A 21,165-nucleotide genomic window follows, 5' to 3' on the forward strand; every position below is an offset into this window, starting at 1 on the left:
GTATAGGCTTTCCTGGCTGAGCAGGGGGTTGGACTAGAAGACCTCCAAGGTCCCTTCCAACTCTGTTACTTTCCTTCCTTCCTTCCTTCCTTCCTTCCTTCCTTCCTTCCTTCCTTCCTTCCTTCCTTCCTTCCTTTCCTTCCTTCCTCCCTCCCTCCCTCCTCCAACACTGGAGGTTTTTAAGAAGAGACTGGACAGCCATTTGTCTCAAATGGTATAAGTTTCCTGCCTGAGCAGGGAGTTAGACTAGATGACCTTCACGGTCCCTTCCAACTTTATTGTTATTATTATTATTAGACATGAACCTCAGTCAACTGAACATTCAAATTGGCTGGCGCTGATGTTTGACACGGGTTGCTACCATTATTTATTGCTCCTGTTGCTGCTGCTACTACTACTACTACTACTACTACTACTACTTATTATTATTATTATTATTATTATTATTATTATTATTATTATTATTATATTATTATTCTGTTATTATTACATGACCAATTTTCACACCATATTTTCTCCAAAATAAGCCCTAGCTTGATTTGTCAGGATAAGCCCTATCCCAAAAATAAGCCCCAGTTAAGATCATCAGCCAGATGGACGCATTTAGCACCGTATTTCCCTGAAAATAAGATCTAACCGTAAAACAAGCCCTAATTCATCCTTTGGAGCAAAATTTAATATAAGACCCGGTCTAATTTTGGGGGAAATACGGTAGAATGTTGCAAGCATCCCCATGATCAAAATTCACAAGCTTATTATTATTATTGTGTGTGTGCATGTGTTTGTGCGTGTGCGTGTGTGTGTGCAAGAAATAAATTCACCCTGTTTTTGAGCTTCTGGCAAGGGACTTTTACCTGCCTGCCCACCCGCCTGGCAAGGATTTATATAAGAAGATTTGGAATCCAAGCCTTAGCAAACGTGGAACATCAGGGAACAGTCACCTTTGTTTTTCTTACCATTTCACTTTGTCAACGATAAATCAGAGAGTTGGAAAAACATTTGGCAAAGGGAAAGAGAGTGGGGGGGGGGAGGAAAAAAAAAGAGAGAAAGAGAGAGACAGAGAGAGGAGGAAAGAGAGAGAGAGGAGAAAGAGAAGAGAGAGGGAGAGAGAAAGAGAAGAGAGAGGGAGAGAGAAAGAGAGAGGAGAGAGGAGGAAAGAGAGAGAGGAGAGAGAAAGAAAGAAAGAGAGAGAGAGGAGAGGGAGAGAGAAAGAAGAGAGAGAGGAGAGAGAGAGAAAGAGAGAAGAGAGAGGGAGAGAGAAAGAAGAGAGAGAGGAGGAAAGAGAGAGCAAGAAAGAGAAGAGAGAGAGGAGGAGAGGAGAGAGAGAGGGAGAGAGAAAGAAGAGAGAGGAGAGAGAGAAAGAGAGAAGAGAGAGGGAGAGAGAAAGAAGAGAGAGAGGAGGAAAGAGAGAGCAAGAAAGAGAAGAGAGAGAGGAGGAAAGAGAGAGAGAGAGAGAGAGAGAGAAGCGCAGAATTTACTAACCAAAGGCAGTTGTTTTTTTCCCCAAAGTCCCATCCGAACCGAGAGACTTTTTTTTTTTTTGGCCCTTGGGTGGGGTTTTTTTTTGTGTGTGTTTTTTATTAATTTATTTCAAAAACCGGTTTCTCGTGAAAGAGTACGCTAAGGAGAAGAGCGGTCGTCTTCGGTGGATCGGTGGGACGGCCAGCGGAGAAGCGTTGGCTGGGACATGCGCTGAGTGGCGGCTGGCCACCGTGGCTTCCTCCCGGGGGGGCTCCGAACGCCGGGACGCTGCGCCAGACTCCCTCGCGGGCGGCCCGTCTGGAGGAGAAAGGAGAGGAGCCAGGTCAGGTGCTGGCAAAGACGCCGGTGAGGCTGATGTGGCTGTGCAGAAACGATTTGCACAGCTCAGTTGCAGTAGCTGTGTGGTTCCTTCTTGGGCTAGTGGGGGTCTAATCCAGAGGGCCCCCCCCCAACCTTTTGGGCACCAGGGATCACCGCATCCTCAGAGAGAGGTTTTTCCGCGGACCGAAGGGTGTGTGGTTTTGTGTGCTGCCTGCCTCCCGTGGATGGGGCTTTCCTTGTTTGTGCGGACCGGTTGCCGGTCCATGGACCAGGGTGTTGGGGACCCCTGGTCTAATCCAAACAGGAACCCCTAAACAAGTCCTTTTCGTCCAAGTCTTGCTTTAGCACTGATGATGTTCCCTAGCTGGGCAATGAAACGTCTGCAAGAAAAGAAGCAAGCTCAAAGAGCACCAAGGACCCCACAGTCTCCCTCCCCCTCCTCCTCCTCTTCTTCCTCTTCCTCCTCTTCTCCTCCTCCTCCTCCTCTCCATAAAACCCACTCCCTTCTATCCCTGATGATGTTACCTAGCTGGGCAATGAAACGTCTGCAAGAAAAGAAGCAAGCTCAAAGAGCACCAAGGACCCCACAGTCTCCCTCCTCCTCCTCCTCCTCCTCCTCCTCTTCTTCTTCTTCCTCTTCCTCTTCTTCTCCTCCTCCTCCTCCTCTCCATAAACCCCACTCCCTTCTATCCCTGATGATGTTCCCTAGCTGGGCAATGAAACGTCTGCAAGAAAAGAAGCAAGCGCAGAGAGCACGAAGGACCCCACAGTCCTCTTCCTCCTTGCTATACATGCCACTCCCTTCTAGCACTGATGATGTTACCTAGTTGGGTCATGAAACGTCTGCAAGGAAAGAAGCAAGCGCAGAGAGCACCAAGGAAACCTATCGGTGTTCTCTCCCTCCCTCCCTCCCTCTCCTCCTCCTTCTCATCCTTCCCTCCTTTCTCCCCCTTCTTCACTCCACACACCCGCTTCTGTCCAGCCCTGATGATGTTACCTAGTTGCGTGATGAAACGTCTACAAGAAAACAGCCAAGCTCAGAGAGCGAAATGGTCTAGGGTTTCCTGCCTGAGCAGGGGGTTGGACTAGATGACTTCCAAGGTCCTTTCCAACTTTATTATTATTATAATAGCACCAAGGAAACCTATCGAACTTCCTACCCTCCTTCCCTCTCTTCCTCCTTCTCATCCTTCCCTCCCTCCTTTCTCCTTCGCTCCACACGCCCACTCCTTTCCAGCACTGATGATGTTCCCTAGTTGGGCGATGAAACGTCTGCAAGAAAAGAAGCAAGCTCAGAGAGCACCAAGGACCCCCCACCTCCTCTCTCCCTGATGATGTTACCTAGTTGGGCAATGAAACGTCGGCAAAAAAAACCCCCAACAACAGCCAAGCTCAGAGAGCTGCAAGGAACTCACGGCTGTCCTCCTCGTCCTGCAACCCCCCAACACGCCCACCTCCCTTCTAGCACTGATGCGGTTACCTAGTTGGGTCATGAAACATCTGCCAGAAAATAAGAACCAAGCTCAGAGGGCACCAAGGCCCCCACGGTCCTCCTTTTCCTCCACTCTACGCACCTTCTTCCTTCTAGCCCTGATGACGGTCCCTAGCTGGGTCATGAAACGTCTGCAAGAAAACCAGCCAGCTCGGAGAACGCCAAGGACCCCACAGTCCTCCTCCTCCTCACACACCCATCCTCTTCTAGCCCCGATGACGATCTCTAGCTGGGTCATGAAACGTCTGCAAGAAACCAGCCAGCTCGGAGAGCGCCAAGGACCCCACAGTCCTCCTCACACACCCATCCTCTTCTAGCCCTGATGACAGTCCCTAGCTGGGTCATGAAACGTCTGCAAGAAACCAGCCAGCTCGGAGAGCGCCAAGGACCCCACAGTCGTCGTTGTCGTCCTCCTCCTCCTCCTCCTCCCACACCCATCCTCTTCTAGCCCTGATGACGATCTCTAGCTGGGTCATGAAACGTCTGCAAGAAAACTAGCCAGCTCGGAGAGCGCCAAGGATCCCCTCCCCCCATTTACTGTCTCTGGATCCAAAAGAACCAATGGCCTGGGCACCTGATCACCGCCCCGGCACTTGGCAACACAAATGTTTCTGCTGCTGAAGCCACATCCAAATCTTTGTGTTGGGCTCCGGAGGCGAATCCAGCCAGGAGGCTGATGACACCCACCTGATCCTAGTCGTCAATGTACTCAAAGGGCTCGGGGGGCTCCGGCTCCTGTTCCTCCTCCTCTATCTTGGGCCCGTGGGCCGCCACGGGCTCCACCAGCTCTTCCGTGTCCTCGCTGGTGTCTCGCAAGACGATGATGCCCCCAATGGAGAGCTAAGGGGGGGGGAAAAAGCAGATAGCAGTAGCGCTCAAGACTTATATGCCGCTTCATGGCTCTCTCTAAGCAGTTGACAGAGTCCCCCAAACAATCTGGGTCCTCATTTTTACCGATCTGGGAAGGATGGAAGGCTGAGTCGACCTTGAACCCTGTCAGGGTCGAACAGCTGGCAGTCGGCAGAGCCTGCAAGGCTGCATTCTAAGCACTGCGCCACCCAGGAAGGAAGGAAGGAAGGAAGGAAGGAAGGAAGGAAGGAAGGAAGGAAGGAAGGAAGGGAGGGAGGGAGGAAGGAAGGAAGGAAGGAAAAGAAGAAAGGAGGATGAAAGGAAGGAATAGCAATTGCACTTAGACTTATATATACCTTCACAGTGCTTTACAGCCCTCTAAGTAGTTATAAAGTAACAAAAGTGACAGAGATATAAGTAGTGATGATAGTTAGTTAGTTAGTTAGTTAGTTAGTTAGATAGAAGGAGGTAGATAGATGATACACAGATAGATAAATAGATAGATACAGAGAGACATAGATAGATAGACCAAAAGATAGATATATAGACACAAAGATAGATAGATATATACATAGAGACATAGAGATATAGATATAGAAAGATAAAGATAGATAGATATAGATAGATAGACATAAAGAAACATATAGAGAGACACAGAGATAGATAGATAGATAGATAGATAGATAGATAGATAGATAGATATAAGTAGGTAGATAGATGATACACAGATAGATAAATAGATATAGAGAGACATAGATAGATAGACCGAAAGAAAGAGAGATAGATATATAGAGACACAGAGATAGATAGATAGAGACATAGAGATATAGATATAGAAAGATAAAGATAGATAGATAGATAGATAGATAGATAGATAGACAGAAAGAAACATATAGAGACACAGAGATAGATAGATAGATAGATAGATAGATAGATAGATAGATAGATAGATAGATAGATAGATATAGATAGATAGATAGAATTAGGTAGATAGATATAGATAGATATAGAGAGACATAAATAGATAGGTACAAAAAGAAAGACAGATAGATATACACAGAAATAGATAGATATATAGAGAGACACATAGATATATACATATATATAGATAAATAGATAGATATAGAGAGACATAGATAGATAGATAGATAGATAGATAGATAGATAGATAGATAGATAGATAGATAGATAGGTAGATAGATAGATAGATATAGAGAGACATAGATAGATAGATAGATAGATAGATAGATAGATAGATAGATAGATAGATATAGAGAGACATAGATAGATAGATAGATAGATAGATATAGAGAGACATAGATAGATAGATAGATAGATAGATAGATATAGAGACATAGATAGATAGATAGATAGATAGATATAGAGACATAGATAGATAGATAGATAGATAGATAGATAGATAGATAGATACATAGATAGATAGATAGACAGATATAGAGAGACAGACAGAGAAAAAGAAAGAGAGGGAGGGAGAGAGAGAGAGATGAGACAGACAGACCTAATTCATGGATGGAGAGAAGAGGCAGAGACAAGAGATAAGAGGCAGGGACAGACAAGGAACACTCACAGTCTTGAAAGGCTGGTACCGGCAACTGTCTGGCATGGTGAGCACCTTCAGCTGGGCTGGCATCACCCGCGCTGGATTGTCAAGGATCTGGAAAGAGGGTTCGGGCTCCTTCTTCTTCTCCTTCTCCTCCTTCTTCTCTGCTTCTTCCTGTTTGGGGATGCGAGAGAAGCATCAGCGGAAGGAACGGAGGAAACAGCCGCAAGGGATGCCCTGAGAAGCTGGAACCCACGGAACGCTTCCCGACTTGCAGGTGTGACGTGTTAGGTACAAAAATCCAATCCAATCTGTCCTCCTAATCAAGATGGGATGGGGAGATTGCCTGGCTTGGAGGTGGATGCTGGAACCCTGCCAAGGCGCTAAAGCAAGTAGTCCCCGACCTTTTGGAGATACAGATAGTCCTCCACTTACAATCACAATTGAGTCCAAAATTAGAACAATTAACAGTGACAATTAATTAACAATTAAACAACCTGCCTCCAGAAGTGGTGAATGCTCCAACACTGGAAATTTTAAAGAAGAAATTGGACAGCCTTAGTCTGAAATGGTAGAGGGTTTCCTGCCTGGGCAGCGGGTTGGACTAGATGACTTCCAAGGTCCCTTCCAACCGTTATTCTATTCTATTCTATTCTATTCTATTCTATTCTATTCTATTCTATTCTATTCTATTCTATTCTATTCTATTCTATTCTATTCCCATTCTTTCTCTATTTCTATTCTATTCTTTCTCTATTCTGTAGTCTATTTTCTATTCTATTCTATAATCTATATTCTATTCTATTCTATTCTTTATCCTTTTTCTCTTCTCAATAAATATTCTGTTCTGTTCTGTTCTGTTCTATTATATTCTATCCTATCCTATCCTCTATTCTATATTCTATTCTAGTCTATTCTGTTCTCTATTCTATTCTATATTCTATATTCTATATCCTATATCCTATCCTATCCTATCCTATCCTATTCTTTGTGGTCATAAATTGAGGATTACCTGTTATCATCTTTTTTCAGCTCCATCTGGGAAAGAGGGATTGTCGGCCAATATTCCCTCTTTTCTGATGGATTTGGTTTTCAGAGACCAGTAAAATTATTCCTGAGCACGCTTCCTGCATCTTAGGAGTGCGAGAGCATCATCCTTTCTCTTCCTACTGACGGACATTAAAGGCAAACTCTGAAAACACAGGGAGTCCTCAACTTACAGCAGTTCACTTCGTGACCGTTCAACGTCGCAATGGCATTGAAAAAAACAGTGACTTGCGACTGGTTTTCACACAGCCGCTGCAGCAATCCCCATGGGGTCAGGTGATCAAAATTCCGGCGCTCGGCGACTGACTCACATTTATGATGGTCGCTGTGTCTCCCGGGGGAGGGGGTGTCAGGGGATCCCCCGTTTTGCGACCTTCTGACGAGCAAAGTCCACGGGGGAGGGGGGGAGCCGGATTCCCTTAACGACCGGGTGACTAAGAACTGCCGCGATTCGCTTAACGTCGCAAAACGGGCCGAAACTCAACTTAACCAATGTTTCACTTAGCAAACTGAAATTTTGGGCTCCACTGTGGTCGTATGTCGAGGATGGGCTGTCTCAGCTTCTCGGCTCCGCGTTCCTGGGAGAATGTCAGCATTTTTTCCCTCCCCCTCCCCTCCCCCCCGACATGGAGGAATCTGAGCTCGGGACTCAAAACCATCATGCAAGGACACCAGGCCAGAGAAGGCTGGAGCCAACTCACCACTTCCATTTTCTCCTCTTCTTTTTTCTCTTTTTCTTTCTCTTTCTCCTTTTTCTTGGCTTTCGCAGTGATGGACAGCACGGCTGTGGAAACCTGGGGAGGAGGGAAAAGAGTGGAAGGGTTAGAGAAGGAGTCCAGGAACATCCAAGGGCAGGGGTGGGCAACCTTGGCTCCTTTGCTATAGAAAGACTGAAGCACCATAGACAGAGAGTGAGGGAGTCTGTCTGCACGTCTGTCTTTCTATCCATCCTCTACCTCTATGTCTGTCTTTCTGCCTGTCTCTATCTATCTGCCTCTATGTCTGTCTGTCTCTCTCTATGTATGTATGTATGTCTCTATGTACCTACCTACCTACCTACCTCCCTACCTCTATCTATCTATCTATCTATCTATCTATCTATCTATCTATCTATCTATCTATCTATCTATCTATCTATCTATCTATCTATCTATCTGTCTATTTATCTATCTATCTATCTATCTATCTATCTATCTAATCTATCTCTGTATCTATCTCTATGTCTATCTATCTGTGTCTCTCTATATGTCTTTCTTTCTATCTGTCTCTCTATATCTCTCTATATATCTACCTCTCTTTCTCTTTCTATCTGCCTCTGTCTGTCTGTCTCTATGTACCTACCTACCTCTATCTATCCTATCTCGTCTATCTATCTCGTCTATCTATCTATCTATCTATCTATCTATCTATCTATCTATCTATCTATCTATCTATCTATCCTATCTCTAGTATATCTATCTGTCTGTCTCTATCTCTCTATCTATCTGCCTCTATGTCTGTCTCTCTCTCACTGTCTGTCTGTACGTACTGTATATCTATGTACCTACCTACCTACCTACCCCCCCCTTCTCTGGCTTTATGCCTCTGACTGTCTGTCTGTCTATCTCTAGGAGATGGCAGCGTGGCTCTATAGATAGGGGCCCCAATGCCCAGAAGCAGCCCTGGGTGGAGCATACAACAAACCTTTTCTTTCTCCTTCTCTTTTGGCACTTCCAAGGGTGCTGGGTAGGCAAATGTGGAGGGCTTGACGTTGGACCGGTACTGCACTTTGGGCATCTGAAAAAAAGGAAGGAAAGAAAGAAGGATGGAAGGGAGGGAGGGAGGGAGGGAGGAAGGAAGGAAGGGAGGGAGGAAGGGAGGGAAGGAGGAAGAGAGGGGTGAAATGGGAACGAGGAAGGAAGGAAAGAAGGATGGGAGGGAGGGAAGAAGGAAGGAAGGGAAGGAGGAAGGGAGGGGTGAGATGGGAACGAGGAAGAAAGGAAGGAAGGAAAGAAGGATGAGAAGGAGGGAGGGAGGGAAGAAGGAAGGAAGGAAGGAGGAAGGGTGGGGTGAGATAGGAAGGAAGGAAGGAAGGAAGGAAGGAAGGGAGAGAAGAAGGAAGGAAGGAAGGAAGGAAGGAAGGAAGGGAGAGGAAGGGAGGGGTGAGATGGGAACGAGGAAGAAAGGAAGGAAGGAAAGAAGGATGAGAAGGAGGGAGGGAGGGAAGAAGGAAGGAAGGAAGGAGGAAGGGTGGGGTGAGATAGGAAGGAAGGAAGGAAGGATGGGAGAGAAGAAGGAAGGAAGGAAGGAAGGGAAAGAGGAAGGGAGGGGTGAGATGGGAACGAGGAAGAAAGGAAGGAAGGAAAGAAGGATGAGAAGGAGGGAGGGAGGGAAGAAGGAAGGGTGGGGTGAGATAGGAAGGAAAGAAGGAAGGAAGGAAGGAAGGAAGGGAAAGAGGAAGGGAGGGGTGAGATGGGAACGAGGAAGGAAGGAAGGAAGGAAAGAAGGATGGGAGGGAGGGAGGGAGGGAGGAAGGGAGGGGTGAGATGGGAATGAGGAAGGAAGGAAGGAAGGAAGGAAGTAAAGTTGGGAGGGAGGAAGGGAAGAAGGAAGGAAGGAAGGAAGGGAAGGAGGAAGGGAGGGGTGAGAATGAGGAAGGAAGGAAGGAAGGAAGGAAAGATGGGAGGAGGAAGGGAAGAAGGAAGGGAGGGGTGAGATGGGAATGAGGAAGGAAGGAAGGAAAGGAAAAAAGGGGGAAAAGGAAAGAAGGAACAATGTCAGAGGCTGAAGACAAAATCCAGGGAGCAAAAACAGTAGAATGTGTGTGTGTGTGTGTGTGTGTGTGTGTGTATTCGCAGAGAGATGCTTCCCTGTCTCAGGAATTCTGGGAGTTGAAATCCACCGGTGGTAGAGTTGCCACAATTGCCCACCCCCTGCTCTAGCTGAGGAAAAGATGCTGGGATGAAAGAGATTTTAACTTCTTAATGTACCCAACGATTGCAAACTTAGCAAGGACTGTCAGGCAAATGTGGGCTCCCTTGATCGCTGCAGGGCAGCTTAAGTCGGCATCCGACTTTGCTCAGATAAGCAGAGATCGGCAGAGCTGTGCAGAAAAAAAAAAGGGCTTTATTTTCCTTTGATCTTTACCATCCAAAGGCCAGCACACTGTGTGCAGAAGCTTGTAGCTCCCAATCTGGCACAGCCGAGGGTTTGTCGGATAAAGGTTTCCTTTTGGGGCATGGGGGGGGGGTTACCCCTCAATAAAATAAAGGAGGATATTTTCTGAGGAAGGCAACAGGGCTCTCTGTGCACGCTGGGATTTCACTGCAACTCCGAGCGCGTCCTTGCCTGTTGAACTTACAAAGACTTTTGGAAAAGTCTTGCAAAAAAAACAAAAAAAGATGTTGAGACTTTGGAGAAAAAAATGTGCAGAGAAGAGCAACTGATTAAAAACTTGGAGGCTCAAACATGAAAAATGGTTGCAAACTGGGTATGGCCAGTCTAAAGAAAAGAAGGACGAGGGGGTGACATGATAGCAGTATTTCAGTATCTTAGGGGCTGCCCCAAAGAAGAGGGAGTCAAGCTGTTCTCCAAAGCACCTGAGGGCAGGACAAGAAGCAATGGATGGAAACTCATCAAGGAGAAAAGCAACCTGGAACTAAGGAGAAACTTCCTAACAGTGAGGACAATTAACCAGTGGAACTACCTGCCTCCAGAAGCTGTGGATGCTCCAACACTGGAAGTTTTTAAGAAGAGACTGGACAGCCATTTGTCTGAAATGGTATAGGGTTTCCTTCCTGAGCAGGAGGTTGGACTAGATGACCTCCAAGGTCCCTTCCAACTTATTATTATTATTATTATTTTTGATTGTCACATAGTCAGCCAGATGTTCAGACTGGATTTGGCATTTTGTCTACCTATCGAGTCCTTACCCAGGACCTGGGATAGACAGATGTGGATGTTTGATGGTATTACAGGTATCGTCGCAGGATGGAAGCAGTTCCTAATAAGGCTGCCTTTTGCAATTGACTAATAGCAAATTTGTCAATGCCAATGGTGTTCAAGTGGTGCTCCCGTTGTTTTGGGATTGCGCCCAAGGAACCTATGACTATTGGTACTACCCTTGCTTGCTTTTGCCACAGTCTTTCTATTTCTATTTGCAGGTTTTTGTATTTTGTTATCTTCTCCAGTTCTTTCTCATCTATTCTGCTGTCTCTAGGCACTGCCATGTCCATCATCATCATCATCATCATCACTATTATTATTATTAATTAAAATCAGAAAGTCCATTTCCCCCTTGAAAAAAAGCACCTTTGGGATTATCCCCTGAATTATTTCCTATTGCCAGAAGCACCCCAGCATTTTCTCCAGGCCAAATGAGGAGGTAAAAAAAAAAACACCTCCCCCTCCAGAGCATCCTTTTGATTCCCACAGCACCTACCTTGAGGTCCTTGTTGAGGCCGATCACGCAGGTCGGAGTGAACGCCAGGGACAAGAAGTGGGACAGAGGAAACCAGAACCAGAACTGGGTGAAGACCAGGACGCCGACCACCGAAGGCATGTGCGTGTGGCCGGTCCTTGACTGCAGAGAAATTGTGACGTTGTGGCCACCTGGAGAGGGATTGGCACAGAGAGAGAGAGAGGCTTCGAGTTAAGTGGGCTGAAAGGATCACAAGAGTAAAGACATTTTTTTGGGGGGGGGGATAAGAGAATTCTTTGACCATGGGAAACAGATGCTTTCGGATGAATGTAGAGAGAGACATACTGTGGGGTCCTTGGTGCTCTCTGAGCTGGGTGGTTTTCTTGCACATGTTTCATGACCCAACTAGGTAACATCATCAGTGCTAGAAGGGAGGAGGAGGAGGAGGAGGAGGAGGAAAAGAAGAAGAAGAAGAAGAAGAAGAAGAAGAAGAAGAAGAAGAAGAAGAAGAAGAAGAAGAAGAAGAAGAAGAAGAAGAAGAAGAAGAAGAAGAAGAAGAACAACAACAACAACAACAACAACAACAACAACAACAACAACTGTGGGGTCCTTGGTGCTTTCTGAGCTGGGTGGTTTTGTTGCAGACGTTTCATGACCCAACTAGGGAACATCATCAGTTCTGGAAGGGAGGAGGAGAATTATGGGGTCCTTGATGGTCTCTGAGCTTGGTTGTTTTCTTGCAGAGGTTTCATGACCCAACTAGGTAACATCATCAGTGCTGGAAGGGAGGAGGAGGAAGAGAACAACAACAACTGTGGGGTCCTTGGTGCTCTCTGAGCTGGGTGGTTTTGTTGCAGACGTTTCATGACCCAACTAGGGAACATCATCAGTTCTGGAAGGGAGGAGGAGGAGGAGAATTATGGAGTCCTTGGTGGTCTCTGAGCTTGGTTGTTTTCTTGCAGAGGTTTCATGACCCAACTAGGTAACATCATCAGTGCTGGAAAGGGGGAGGAGGAAGAGGACGACGACTGTGGGATGCTTGATGCTCTCTGAGCTTCTTTCCTTGCAGACATTTCATGACCCAACTAGGTAACGTCATGGGTGCCAGAAGGGATTTGGGGTTTACTGTCTATTTATACACAAGTGGTCCAGACACCCCTTCTGTGTCTCCTAAATGGGAGGCAAAGGACTCAAGAGACAGTTGCAAAGAGGATGAAAGGCATCCTGCAGGCCCCGATTGAACGAAGGAGCTACGCATATGCAGGTCCCCAAATTCTGCCATCTAACCTCCTTCTTCTTCCAACGGGGGCTTAACATCCTTCTTTGCTGAGATGGGGATGGAGGGAGTCAACCAGACCACAGAACATGCTAGTTGGGCAATCCTGGGAATTACAGTCCACACATCTTCACATCTTTTATATGCGGGTGCCCACCATCTTGCAGACGTTGATGGACACCACTTGGAGGCTTCTGGGTGGATGGAAGGATGGATCTAAAACAGAGGGTCCCTCAACCTCAAAAAGATTAAGATGGCCAAGATTGGGAATCGCTGACCTGCAGCGACTTGCCTCCAGAAGTTGTGGGTTTCCACCGCTGGAGGTTTTCAAGAAGAGACTGGACAGTCATTTGTCTGAAATGGTATAGGATTCCCTGCTTGAGCAGGGGGTTGGACTAGAAGACCTTCAAGGTCCCTTCCAATTCTGTTATTCTGTTCCAGTCAAGTCAACTCCAGATGTGTCTAGATAACTTATCACCAACATGTGCCCCAGCCTTCCCTACCAGTTGGAAAACTGAGGCAGCCTTAGGAGGATTCTGGAGAACAACTGCTCTCCTGGAACAGACCAAGTGTCCTTTTGGTCCAACTTCCTGTCTCCATGAACAGCGAACTCAGAGTCTTGGGGGACTCTGCCTAGCAATGAGTATTTTAACAGCTCCTCTTCACCCCCTTGTGTAATTACCTTAATTGAAAACATGTGTTTCAATTTACCATGTAGGCATGTGGGGAAAATCAAGTCTAGAACACTCATCCGTGTCTACGTTCCTTGCTTGCGATTCCTGCCCGTTGCACAAGCCCCGTTGCCTTTTCATCACCCTGATTCATTTCCTTGGAAGTTAAAAAGACTGTTCTGCTCCTCTTCCAGCATCTGACAAATCCTGTCTGGAGGGGCCGCGCTGATGGGGAAGAATACATACCACCCAAAGGAGAAGCCTTTGCATCTCTGCTTGCTTCAGCTGGTGGGTGAGATAAATCAGGGCAACGGGCATTAATCCTGCCCAGATAACCAAACCCCGATGATAATTCCATCTCTGGAAAGCAGAGATGGCAGGAACTTGTCAAGCTGATGCAAGGCAGGCCTCTTCTCTCTCTCTCTCTCTCCCCCCCCCACAATCCATTGAAGCTGAACAGACAGCGCTGGCCGGAAGAGGGAGAGAGAACGAAGGGGTTAATCTGTTTTTTTCAATCCCTTGTAGAGATTGGGCTGAAGAAGGACAGACAGAGGCTTGAAATGAAGTAAATGGCAACTGAGTCTAAGGCAGGCTTATGCAACCTTGGCTCATTTATGCCTTGTGGACTTCAACTCCCAGAATTCCTGAGCCAGCCATGCTGAGGGGAAAGGGAGAGGTTTCCAAGCTGAGCCAGGCTGGCTGAGGAATTCTGGGAGTTGAAGTCCATGAGTCATGAGGGGGCCATAGTTCCCCTATATGGCTGAGGAATTCTGGGAGTTGAAGTCCATGAGGGGGCCATAGTTCCCCCACGCTGGCTGAGGAATTCTGGGAGTTGAAGTCCGCAAGTCATGAAGGGGGCCATAGTTCCTCCATGCTGGCTGAGGAATTCTGGGAGTTGAAGTCCACATGTCATGAAGGGGCCATGGTTTCCCCCATGCTGGCTCAGGAATTCTGGGAGTTGGTCCACCAGTCATAAAAAAGCCAAGGTTGCCTACTCCTGGGCTAAGGGATCCAGGTATGTTTAGCCTAATGAAGATAAGGCATCAAACAAGCAAGCAAGCAATCAGAACAGAGCTGGAAGGGAGCTTGAAGGTCTTCCAGTCCAACCCCCTGCTCAAGCAGAAGAGCCAATACCAGGGGTCTTCAAACCTGGCCCCTTCATGACTCGTGGACTTCAACTCCCAGAATTCCTCAGCCAGCGTGGGGGAACTGTGGCCCCTTCATGACTTGCGGACTTCAACTCCCAGAATTCCTCAGCCAGCGTGGGGGATCTATGGCCCCTTCATGACTCATGGACTTCAACTCCCAGAATTCCTCAGCCAGCGTGGGGGATCTATGGCCCCTTCATGACTCATGGACTTCAACTCCCAGAATTCCTCAGCCAGCATGGGGGAACTATGGCCCCTTCATGACTTGTGGACTTCAACTGCCAGAATTCCTCAGCAAGCATGGTGGAACTATGGCCGCTTCATGACTTGTGGACTTCAACTCCCAGAATTCCTCAGCCAGCATGGCTCAGCTTGGAAACCTCTCCCTTTTCCCCTCAGCATGGCTGGTTCAGGAATTCTGGGAGTTGAAGTCCACCAGTCATAAAAGAGCCCAGGTTGCCTACCCCTGGTTTAGAAAATCATTATTATATCCCGTTATTTGCATGTCAGGGATACTACTTGGTGAGGGAAAATAAAAGTTCTTCTGACGTTTGAGCCTCTTAGCGAGGATGTGCACAGTGAACCTTTGGGAGTGACCCTCGCAGCATGGCTTAAAAAGTTTATAGTTTTAAAGTGGGGGCAGGGGTGGGGCAACTCACAGGAAACCATCACATTAGCTGCATTTCATTAGCGTAACAGTTAATTCAATCCACATGATCAAATTTAATAAAGCAAATTACATTTGGGTTGTTTTTTGTTTTTTTTCCTGTTGGTTTCCTCCACTTTTCAGAAACAGAGCTAAGATGGCAGCACAGAAAAACCCAGGCAGGTCTCACGCACACACTCGCGAGAAAGTAGCCTGCGCACATGCAGGCAAGTCCAAGTGTTTCCAGACAGGGCCCTTATGTCATGCTAACAACGGCTCTCGGTTCTTGGTAATTTATGGAAGTCTGGGAATGTTATTTTCACAGCAGTCTTGACCACCTAAGATTTGGCTTTCCTTCAGCCCTCCTCCTCCTCGTGGCCTCCTTTTCTTCTGTCTCTTTCCTCTCTCCTCTTCTCATTTTTCTCCTCTCTTCTTCTCCTTTTCTTCTTCGTCTCCTCTTCTCCTGTCTTCTTCCTCTTCTTCTTTTCCTCCTCTCCTCTTCCTCCTCCTCTGCTCCTTCATCTCCTCTCATCTTCTCCTTCTCCCCCTACTCTCCTTTTCCTCTTTTCTGCTCCTTGATTTCCTCTTCTTCCTCTTCCTCCTTCTCTTCTTATTCTTCATCTTCTCCTTTTCCTCCTCCTCTGCTCCTTCCCGTCCTTTGCTTATCCTGCTTCCTCTTCTTCCTCTCCTCTTCCTCCTTGATCTCCTCTTCCTCTTCCTCCTCTTCTCCTCCTCCTTTTTCTACTTTTCTGCTCCTTGATCTCCTCTTCCTCTTCCTCCTCTGTTCCTTCTCTCTTCTTCCTCTTCCTCATCTTCTACTTTTCCTCCTCTCCTCTATCTCCTCCTCTGCTCCTTCCCCTCCTTTGCTTATCCTCCTTCCTCTTCCTCCCTCTTCTCCTTTTCCTCCTCTCCCTCCTCCTCTGCTCCTTCCCCTCCTTTGATTATCCTCCTTCCTCTTCCTCCCTCTTCTCCTTTTCCTCCTCTCCTCTTCCTCCTCCTCTGCTCCTTCCCCTCCTTTGCTTATCCTCCTTCCTCTTCCTCCTCCTCTGCTCCTTCTCCTCTGCTCCTTGCCTTCTTCCTCCTCCTCTGCTCTTTGATCTCCTCTTCCTCTTCTCTTCTTCCTCTTCCTCATCTTCTCCTTCTCCTCCTCTCCTTTTCCTACTTCTCTGCTCCTTGATCTCCTCTTCCTCTTCTTCCTCCTCTGCTCCTTGTCCTCCTTTCCTCTTTTTCCTCTTCCTCATCTTCTCCTTCTCTTCCTCCTCCTCCTCCTTCCCCCCCCCCAGTTACTAAACAAACAGACAGAAGTCAAGGACTATCTGCACTCATTCCCAACCCTTCTTGCTTTGGCTGGTGGGACCTGCTCTGCCATGATTTAGGAGAGTAAATTCCTGAGCTAAGTTCCAGGAAAAAATGTCCTACAGCTACTGCCGGTAGCCAAGTTGTTGGCCCTCCTTAGTGAGATACCTCTTGTTGTTTATATATATAAAAAAAAATGCTGAAAAACGACTTACAACAGTCAGCACTGCCCCCGCCAACAGATTTCAACCAGACTCCCAAAAATATCATCAACCCGGTCTTGGCGGTTGGTTCGAGATTTTCTAGCGGCCCTTCCTATAACTTGTTGAAACTATTACGGGAAATATTTGTGGCTCGCTCGATCTTGAAAGATGCCAGCAAACACAGTCTCCAAAATGGCCCGTTTCCACCCTTCATAAGTTAGAAACCACCTTTCTGTGCCAGGAGAGACCTGTAAATAATTTTGCTGTGCGTGCTTTCTAGTAAAAATCAGGATGCTTCCAAAACTAAATAAATAAATAAATAAATAAATTTAAGTGCATTACAATTTCAGGCCGAGGTAATAATAAAGTCCCAGAACATTCTTTGAAAAAAGATCCATTCATTCAGGAGAGGGTGAATTCTAGTCTCATCTTATGGGTTTCATACCTATAGTGGGACTAGAACTCACCGTCTCCTGGTGATTGGCCCAAAGACACCTAGATGGCTTTCACACCTAAAGCAGGACTAGAACTCCCAATCTCCTGGTGATCGACCCACAATCACCCATCTGGCTTTCATACCTAAGGCAGGATTAGAACTCCCAGTCTCCTGGTGATTGACCCAAAGTCACCCAGCTGGCTTTCACACCTAAGGCAGGACTAGAACTCCCAGTCTCCTGGTGATTGACCCAAAGTCACCCAGCTGGCTTTCACACCTAAGGCAGGACTAGAACTCCCAGTCTCCTGGTGATTGACCCAAAGTCACCCAGCTGGCTGTCACGCCTAAGGCAGGACTAGAACTCCCCGTCTCCTGGTGATTGGCCCACAGTCACCCATCTGGCTTTCACACCTACGGCAGGACTAGAACTCCCTGTCTCCTGGTGATTGGCCCAAAGTCACCCAGCTGGCTTTCACGCCTAAGGCAGGACTAGAACTCCCAGTCTCCTGGTGATTGGCCCAAAGTCACCCAGCTGGCTTTCATGCCTAAGGTAGAAACTAGAACTCCCTGTCTCCTGGTGATTGGCCCAAGGTCACCCAGTGGCTTTCGTTCCTAGGCTGGGACTAGAACTCAGGTTCCTGGTTTCTAGGCTAGCGGCAACTTAACCACAAGCACACCAGCACAACTATCTAAGACAGTGTTTGCCAAACTTGACAATTTTAAGGCATGAGGACTTCAACTCCCAGAATTCCACAGCCAGCGTTGCTGGCTGTGGAATTCTGGGAGTTGAAGTCCTCATGCCTTAAAATTGTCAAGTTTGGGAAACACTGATCTAAGAAAAGCCACACCGCTCTCAGCTGCATCACGGCATCCATTTGTGCCCAATGTCATAAATTACGTAATTTCCATCATGGCGTCATAGCCTGGATGACGTCACTTCCTGCCCCGGGAGATGTTCACGTATGCAAGAGCCACGTTTCAGGACACATCAATCTTTGTTATTCATGGACCGGCTAATGGGTGAGCGTGACTCACTCACCACAACATCATGCGGTTTACTTTCCTGGCTGCGGCCCTACGTGGAAGCTCGCCCTCCATTGAATTTATTTCAGATTGATAAAAGTGGCGAGGACTTGCAGCTGACACCAAAAGAGAAGAACTCACAGGAGCCCTGGTGCAGGCCTGGCAACGAGAACGGCTACTTAAGATTCAACGTTTGGAGATCTGTGGAAGGTTCAGGAAAAAGACGGATCCCTTCGGTGCACAACGCTGAGACGGGCAGGAAAATTCCACACACACACACACACACACACACCCATCAATTCAGCATCTCGCTCCAGCAATACTGGCAAATGTTATTTTTTTTTCCTTGCAAACTAATTGATGGACTGTCCAACTCTCTCTGCATAGCTGTTTACTTTTGTGGAAGGGCTGCTGCGAGCCCTCCGGTGGCGCCATTTGTACAACCGACGAACGATGAAGCTCCCTCCGTCTCCTCAAACAAGCCCCCGCTTGTTACGCGTCCCACAATACTCCTGGCGAGAAGAAAAGTAAAGCCGTGCGCAATTCGCAATTGCAACAGGCTTTTTTTTTTCTCCTTGTTTTTTTTTGGTAGCCGAAGTCATCTGCCAGGGAACAAATGGGGTGATAACGGAATAACCGCACATTACTTTACGGGTAATGAGTGGAGAGGTCAAACACATCGAAGATGTACGACCCAGCGCAGCATCTACGCAGAAAAGAGAATCACCGTTTGTGCCCGTCTTGGTGGGAAGGCGGCAAATGGGTATCTGCTCTTCTGGAGCCTCGGCTCTCTGGAGCCTTGGCTTACGATGTCTCTACAATCTGGCCAGGGTGACGGGCAGTGTCCGTCTCGGTCTACCAATCTGTTTCCACCCTGCTTGTGCATGGTGTCTCCAAAATGGCTGCCTTCCTTCTACATCCTTCAACCGGATGGGCAGAATGCCTCCATTTGGGAAATCTTCCATTACTTCTGTGAACCCCACATTTCTCCAATGCAATCATCGGATCCCAGGGCTGGGAGGTCCTCGACTTATATCCATTTGTTTAGTGGTTTGGGGGGAAAGGAGGGGGAGGAGGAGGAGAAAGAGGAGGAAAAGAGCAGTAGAGGAGGAAGACGGGAGGAGAAGATGAGGAGGAGGAGGAGGAAGAGGGGAGGAGAGGAGGAAGAGGAAAAGAGGAGAGGAGGAAGAGAGCAGTGGAGGAGGAAGATTAGAGGAGAAGGAGGGGAGGAAGAAGAGGAGGGGAGAAGATGAGGAGGACAAGGAGCAGAGGAGGAGGAAGAGGAGAAGGAAGAGGAGAGGAGAAGAGGAAGGAGAGGAGGAAAAAGACAAGGAGCAGAAGAGGAGGAGGAAGACGAGAGAAGAGGAAGAGGAAGAAAAGAGCAGAGGAGGAGGAAGAGGAGAGAAGGAAGAGGAAGACGAGAACCAGAGGAGGAGGAGAGGAGGAGGAGGAGGACGAGCAGAGGAGGAGGAAGAGGGGAGGAAAACAGCAGAGGAGGAAGAGGAGAGGAGGAGAAGATGAGGACAAGGAGCAGAGGAGGAAGAAGGGAGGAGAAGAGGAGGAAGAAGAGAAGAGGAAGAGGAGGACAAGGAGCAGAGGAGGAAGAGGGGAGGAGGAGGAGGAGGAAGAGGAGAGAAGAGGACAAGGAGCAGAGGAGGAAGAGGGGAGGAGAGGAGAAGAGGAAGAGAAGGAAAAGAGCAGAGAAGGAGGAAGAGGAGCGGAGGAGGAAGAGGAGAGGAGGACAAGGAGCAGAGGAGGAAGAGGGGAGAAGGAGAAGATGATGAGGAAGAGGAGGACAAGGAGCAGAGGAGGAAGTTGAAGAAGAGGAGTTCCCAATACAAGGGATCAGAATCAACCATTTCAGCGCCGGGACACCAATTACCTGCATCCAATATGCCCTGAGCCAGGATTGCTCCAAATTTAGCCATCACGTCGTCGTGTTTATCGTTGATGACCTTGGAATAAAGTTGCCTAAACTGGCTGACCTGTAAGAGAGAGAGAAATTTTGTTTTTTTAAGTATTCCCCATAGTAACTCCAAGTGAAATGTATACATTGAATGAATGAATATATAAATAAATAAATAGAGCGGCTGCAAAAACAGAACAAACAAATGAACAGGCTCTAGAGCTATAGTCCTCGACTTACAACTGTTTGTTCAGCGACCGACCGAAGTTACAACGGCGCCGAAAAAAGGGACTTACGACCGTTTTTCACACTTGCAGCATCCCTGTGGCCACCCGATCAAAATTCAGACACTCGGCCACCGACTCCTACTTACGACAGTTGCAGTGTCCCCCGGGAGGGGGTCACGTGATCCCCTTTGGTGACCTTCTGACGAGTGAACTCAATGGGGGAGGGGAAGCCAGATTCACTTAACGACCGCATAGCTGCAGGGATTCATTTAACAACCGTGGCCAGAAAGGTCATAAAACGGGGCAAAGCTCCCTTAACCACTGTCTTGCTTAGCTCAACTGTGGTCGTAAGTCGAGGACCGCCTTCACTTTCAAAACCGATCGACAGCCGGCTGCAAGGAATTTGCAAACAAAGGTTCAGGAGAGAGAAAGAGGAAAAAAAATAATCCTCCAAAATGTGTTGATTCGATCACATTTTAACCCACGAATTGGGCAATTCACACCTAAGACGACGACCCTTTGAGGCAGCGAAGTGACCACGAACGCAAACGTGGTGTGTTTGCAAAGAGCCTTAAGCTACAATAGCCTCACATCCGAAGTCGGTAAGCATCAGGCTGTGCATTTTTACAGAAAGACTGCAGGTAGGACTGCAATTCCCTCGGTTACTCCCGACCCTTTATAAATGAAACTGAATTATGGAAGCTGCTAAGATGATCCCTTCCTCTGCGGCGTGATTAGGCTCGCCCTGGGTTAATGAGCAGGGCCCTGTTTCCATAAAAGCCAACGAAGGAACGAGGCAGCCTGGCTTGTTTTGCCGAAGGAGAATGGAATGGCTGAGAAAACTCAGGGCTCAGGGCCTAATTATCCGGCCTCACTGTAAGGAGATTTTTTTTTTCTCCAGCAGGAAATGCTACTCTGATGCCATCTGCACTGGGTCACCTTGTAGGGAAGCTGGGCAGCCAAGAAATGGAATAATAATAAATAAAATAAAATAAAATATAAAAATAATAAACAAAATAAGGTTGAAAAATAAAATAAAAATAATAAACAAAATAAAATAATAAAATAAAATAATAAACTAAACTAAATAGAATAACATAATAAACAAAATAAAATAATAAAATAAAAATAGACAAAATAAAATAAAAAATTATAATATACAATAAAATAATAAACTAAACT

The 21,165-nt window shown here is 47.1% G+C and overlaps 1 protein-coding gene across 1 annotated transcript in view; it reads right to left on the bottom strand.

Annotated features, from left to right (window-relative positions):
* Positions 1-1,529: 1,529 nt before the first annotated feature.
* The window catches only part of PSMD1 (proteasome 26S subunit, non-ATPase 1), a 114,747-nt gene continuing 95,111 nt past the window's right edge, over positions 1,530-21,165 (bottom strand). Inside the window, exons 19-25 of the mRNA XM_039369920.1 lie at positions 19,733-19,835; positions 11,173-11,342; positions 8,436-8,528; positions 7,454-7,546; positions 5,733-5,879; positions 3,983-4,135; positions 1,530-1,779 (exon numbers count right to left, since the gene is read on the bottom strand). Of these exons, the coding sequence (XP_039225854.1) occupies positions 3,989-4,135; positions 5,733-5,879; positions 7,454-7,546; positions 8,436-8,528; positions 11,173-11,342; positions 19,733-19,835 (753 nt within the window). The 3' untranslated portion in view covers positions 1,530-1,779; positions 3,983-3,988. The remainder of the gene's footprint in view (positions 1,780-3,982; positions 4,136-5,732; positions 5,880-7,453; positions 7,547-8,435; positions 8,529-11,172; positions 11,343-19,732; positions 19,836-21,165) is intronic.

The sequence above is a fragment of the Crotalus tigris genome, unplaced genomic scaffold (assembly GCF_016545835.1).
Source record: "Crotalus tigris isolate CLP2741 ecotype Arizona unplaced genomic scaffold, ASM1654583v1 scf7180000021321.634910, whole genome shotgun sequence".
In the NCBI taxonomy this organism is placed as follows: domain Eukaryota; kingdom Metazoa; phylum Chordata; class Lepidosauria; order Squamata; family Viperidae; genus Crotalus; species Crotalus tigris.